This window comes from Asparagus officinalis, chromosome 3 (assembly GCF_001876935.1).
Source record: "Asparagus officinalis chromosome 3, Aspof.V1, whole genome shotgun sequence".
NCBI classification, from domain to species: Eukaryota; Viridiplantae; Streptophyta; class Magnoliopsida; order Asparagales; family Asparagaceae; genus Asparagus; species Asparagus officinalis.
The window spans coordinates 38,880,605-38,884,591 of NC_033796.1; the positions used below are offsets into that span (position 1 = coordinate 38,880,605).

The 3,987-nt window shown below is 36.1% G+C and overlaps 1 protein-coding gene across 3 annotated transcripts in view; it reads right to left on the bottom strand.

The window, feature by feature from the left end:
• LOC109833866 overlaps positions 302-3,987 on the bottom strand; it is a 7,826-nt gene continuing 4,140 nt past the window's right edge. For all 3 annotated transcript variants that reach the window (XM_020401700.1, XM_020401702.1, XM_020401699.1), the window contains exon 5: positions 302-657. In XM_020401700.1, coding sequence (XP_020257289.1) covers positions 403-657 — 255 coding nt within the window. In that variant the 3' untranslated portion in view covers positions 302-402. The remainder of the gene's footprint in view (positions 658-3,987) is intronic.

Below are 3,987 nucleotides of genomic sequence, written 5' to 3' on the forward strand. Positions count from 1 at the left end.
CAATGGAGGTCCACCATAGTGTATTCCGCATATCTTTTGACCAAAGCTTAATAATTTGCAGTTAAGTATGACAGGTTCAGCAAACTTAAGGACCTAACTAGCTCAGAAACAAATTTAGAAGCTAACCAAGAAGATGATCATATATTCAACATAAAAAACATGCAAAAGGTGCAAACTCCTGATTTAGATTAAACAAAATCTATCAAGTTTTAAGGTTGAGTCAGACAAAAGCTATGTTACTATTCTGCTAAGCTCTAGTAGCCTGAAACACAGCAACTAAAACTCGGTACAAGAGCAAGTCTAAGATGAATTGTTAAAATTTGATCTGAAATAAATGATATATAATAAAATATTTGATGCAACCATTTGTGCCGAATTTTATTCAAACAAAATCATATGGGTTTACTCGGAAAATAATGTGGACCTGAGTGATTGCTGTCTGGAAGTCTGAGATGAGTATGCCTCTTGGAGCTCCTTCTCCAGCAACAGCCTGGTTGAAGGAGAAAACGACGATTCAGATGGATCAAAGATTGTTTCTGCTTGTACATGTCGAACTGAGAAATGATTTTCGAGAGAAGTGATGGTTCTCTCTATGAATATTGATCTGGATGGCAGATATTCCTTCATCTTGCACAAGAATTCAACATGGTCCCTTGCCTGGTAAAGATAGTAGCATTATAAAAGAAAAGTTAAAACTCATATTATGTTCTTCAACATAGATCTCAACAGATACTTTATGTGGAATCATGGATCCAAGATGGTTGGGAAAAAGAACCATATGTGTTATGTTGTATAATACATTATAACAACAATCAAAATTATATGGCAAAACAGTAATGACCTTAAGCAGGCTCATCAACATTACTCGGACGTACAATAGGTTTTAGGGCTTAGATGATGGAAATGCATCTAGATTACATGTTTTGCTTTTGGCCTTTTTGCATATCATTTTTTTAACATAGCTATTGAGGAGCCTATTTCTATTTTACCCCTTGCTTTTTAAGGCAAAAAGCTTCTTCAGACAGTCGCCGGTAGTTCCATAAAGAAGTGACCAAAAGACATCCTTATTCCATGAAACTGGGTTTTGGTTCAACTAGTGAGACTACTTTCCTAGGTAAAAAAAACAAGCAAAGGTCCTCTTTCCCCAGTGGTTCGTTAGATATGTTGGTACTGCGGTACTGAAGTGGTAATATTTTGACTAGCTCGTGATGCAATTTCAGTCAAAATACTTCTAGGTTCTTGTAGATAAAATACAGTGGTTTGTTATTTTAGTGGTCAGTTATTTTGGTACTATTGTACTAAAGCTGCTTTTTGTAGCTATGAACATCTTCATTAAAGTACTGATGCTAGAAATTTTGAATGTTTGGTGATGCATTATTTTAACACAATTTCATTAATTTTATTTATGTGTTGTTTTGAATGATTAGTAAATAAATATAAATTTTGTATTGCATAGGACTTGTTTGTGGCTTTGAATGATAAATAAATAAATATTGATTTTGTATCGCATAGAAGTAGATTGATTAGTTGTGTTCTCTTTCTCCTCTTTATCTTCTCCTTCCTCTTACTCCTCCTCAGCCTCTTAAACACCATCGATTTCAAGTACCCCATGGCCTAACTCTTCTCCTCTTCCTCCTCCCCTCAACTTCATTCACCACCTCAGCCTCCTGCTCTTTGTCCTTCCTCTGATTCTCCTGTTTCTCCTCCTCAGCCCCTCAGACAAAGTCAATTCCAACCACTCCTGTGGCCTCACTCTTCTCCTCCTCATCCTCCCCTCAACTTCATTCATAGCCTCACCCTCCTCCTCGCTCTTCTCCTCCTCATCCTCCCCTCAACTTCATTCATAGCCTCACCCTCCTCCTCAGCCCCTCAGACAAAGTCAATTCCAACCACTCCTGTGGCCTCACTCTTCTCCTCCTCATCCTCCCCTCAACTTCATTCATAGCCTCACCCTCCTCCTCTTTCTCCTCCTTCATCGTCCTTCTCCTCTTTGATTCGGTATTAGTGGTTGGTTTAATTATTTATCTTTCAACACCACAAGTAATTTCTATGCATATACAGTACAAAATCTATATTTACTTACTAATCATTGAGAACCACAAATAAACAAAACTAACGAAATAGCATCAACGTATTGCATTGCCAAACAGTCAAAATTTCTAGCATCAACACTTTAATGTAGATGTTCATAGCTATATAAAGCAACTTCAGTAACAAAATAACCAACAACTAAAATAACCAACCATTGCATTTCATCAACGAGAACCTAATACTAGTTTAACTGAAATTGCATCGCCAGCTAGTCAAAATATTACCACTTCAGTACCAAAATATCTAACCGCCCAAAATAATCAACCACGCATTAATACCGAAACATAGAGAAAATTGTCCTTTGTTTCATTGTCTCATATAACTTATCCGTGCACATGTTTCCATCCATATCTTTGCTGCCTTACTGATAGAATTTAGCTTATTATGTCTCCTATTAAAAAAATACAGGGACATAGGCATTAATCAATGGAGAAATATAAAGATCTACTTCCAACCAAGTTGCACATCTGCTATTGCTGCTAGCTTATACAAAATGTTATAGAACACACTCTGTCAAAACATTAAAGCGTGCCTCTATGGTTTAAATATAATTTGTTGTTTTCCTTGATGTCATGCTTTCAAGAAAAATTGGTGCATGTAGAGGATAATTTGGAAGTGATACTAAAATTGCAATAAGAATTTCATAAAATTCCCTTCCACTTGTTATTGTTGTTTCTGTATAAATTTATCCTACTAAATACTGAATTTGTTTCGGAGTGAACCAACAAAATAAAGCGAAATTATACTTGTTGTGTGAAGAAAGGCAGCCCATATTTTTAAAACCAGTTGTCTGGAAACAGATGATGGTTTTATACTCTTCATTTTGACACCTAACCTAACAAATTCTTCATTTGAATTTCTTAGCCACTAAAGGCCATCTAGAATTTAATGGCAATCTCCTATTTGGTCCATTGTTCTCCCTATCCTAGCAAGGAATTAGCAGCTACATAGGCCTTGTTTCAGGGCTGATTTACCAAAGTGCAGCTGGGCAATTACATCAAAAAAGTCTTAACTGAGGTCAATAGAGCTGACATTTTAAGTTTGCCACACTGTCTTCAAGTGCATGTCCATTCCTTTAGTTGCAGACTCGCAGTTACTAAAGTCCATTTAACTGGATTTTTCCAATACTACAGGGGGTCTATGTGCAATTACTCCTATAAAATAATACAAACATGACTTGATATTTGTTATCTTCTCAAACTAGTTCCTCAACCCTGCGGACTGTGAAAGTCAGTATCAGCTATCAACTCATATAACTACCCCACAGACAAACTTATGACTTTTTTAAACCTTTTTTTTATAGCAAGAAAAGTTATATGGAGAACTGATAAAAAACGGATTCACATTAATTATGAACCATGATACAATAATCTAGTGAATGTGATTTCAATCGTATTCAACTACAGTTCGGATGCAAATAAAAACCAGTTCACATTAATTATAAACCATATTACAATATCTAGTGGTAAAGGGATTGGACTGGGTCACGGGAATTCCCAGGTTCAAGACCCTGTATAGCTTTGCTCAGAAAGGGTATTGACCTTATTTGGATGGTTTTTGTTCAGAAAAAATATAGTTCAAGGTAACTGTTAGAAGTTATTGATAATTTGGTATTAGTAGATTTAGTAGATATTATGAGATATTGTGAGACATGATTAGATATGATTTTATCTCATACATATTTTCTAATATCCTCGTAATCTCTATTTAAGAGAGGTTAGGGTTAGATGAATAATAAACTTTACCTTTTCTATTTCTCTACACGGTATCAGAGCCATAGTTCATAAGTCTATTCTTCAAACCCTAGTTTCTCAACGCCTCAACCTGTAACCCTGGTCTCTCTTCTCACCCTCTCCCCCTTGGCTAGGCCGCAGCCTGGCCTTTGCCATCTGGCAG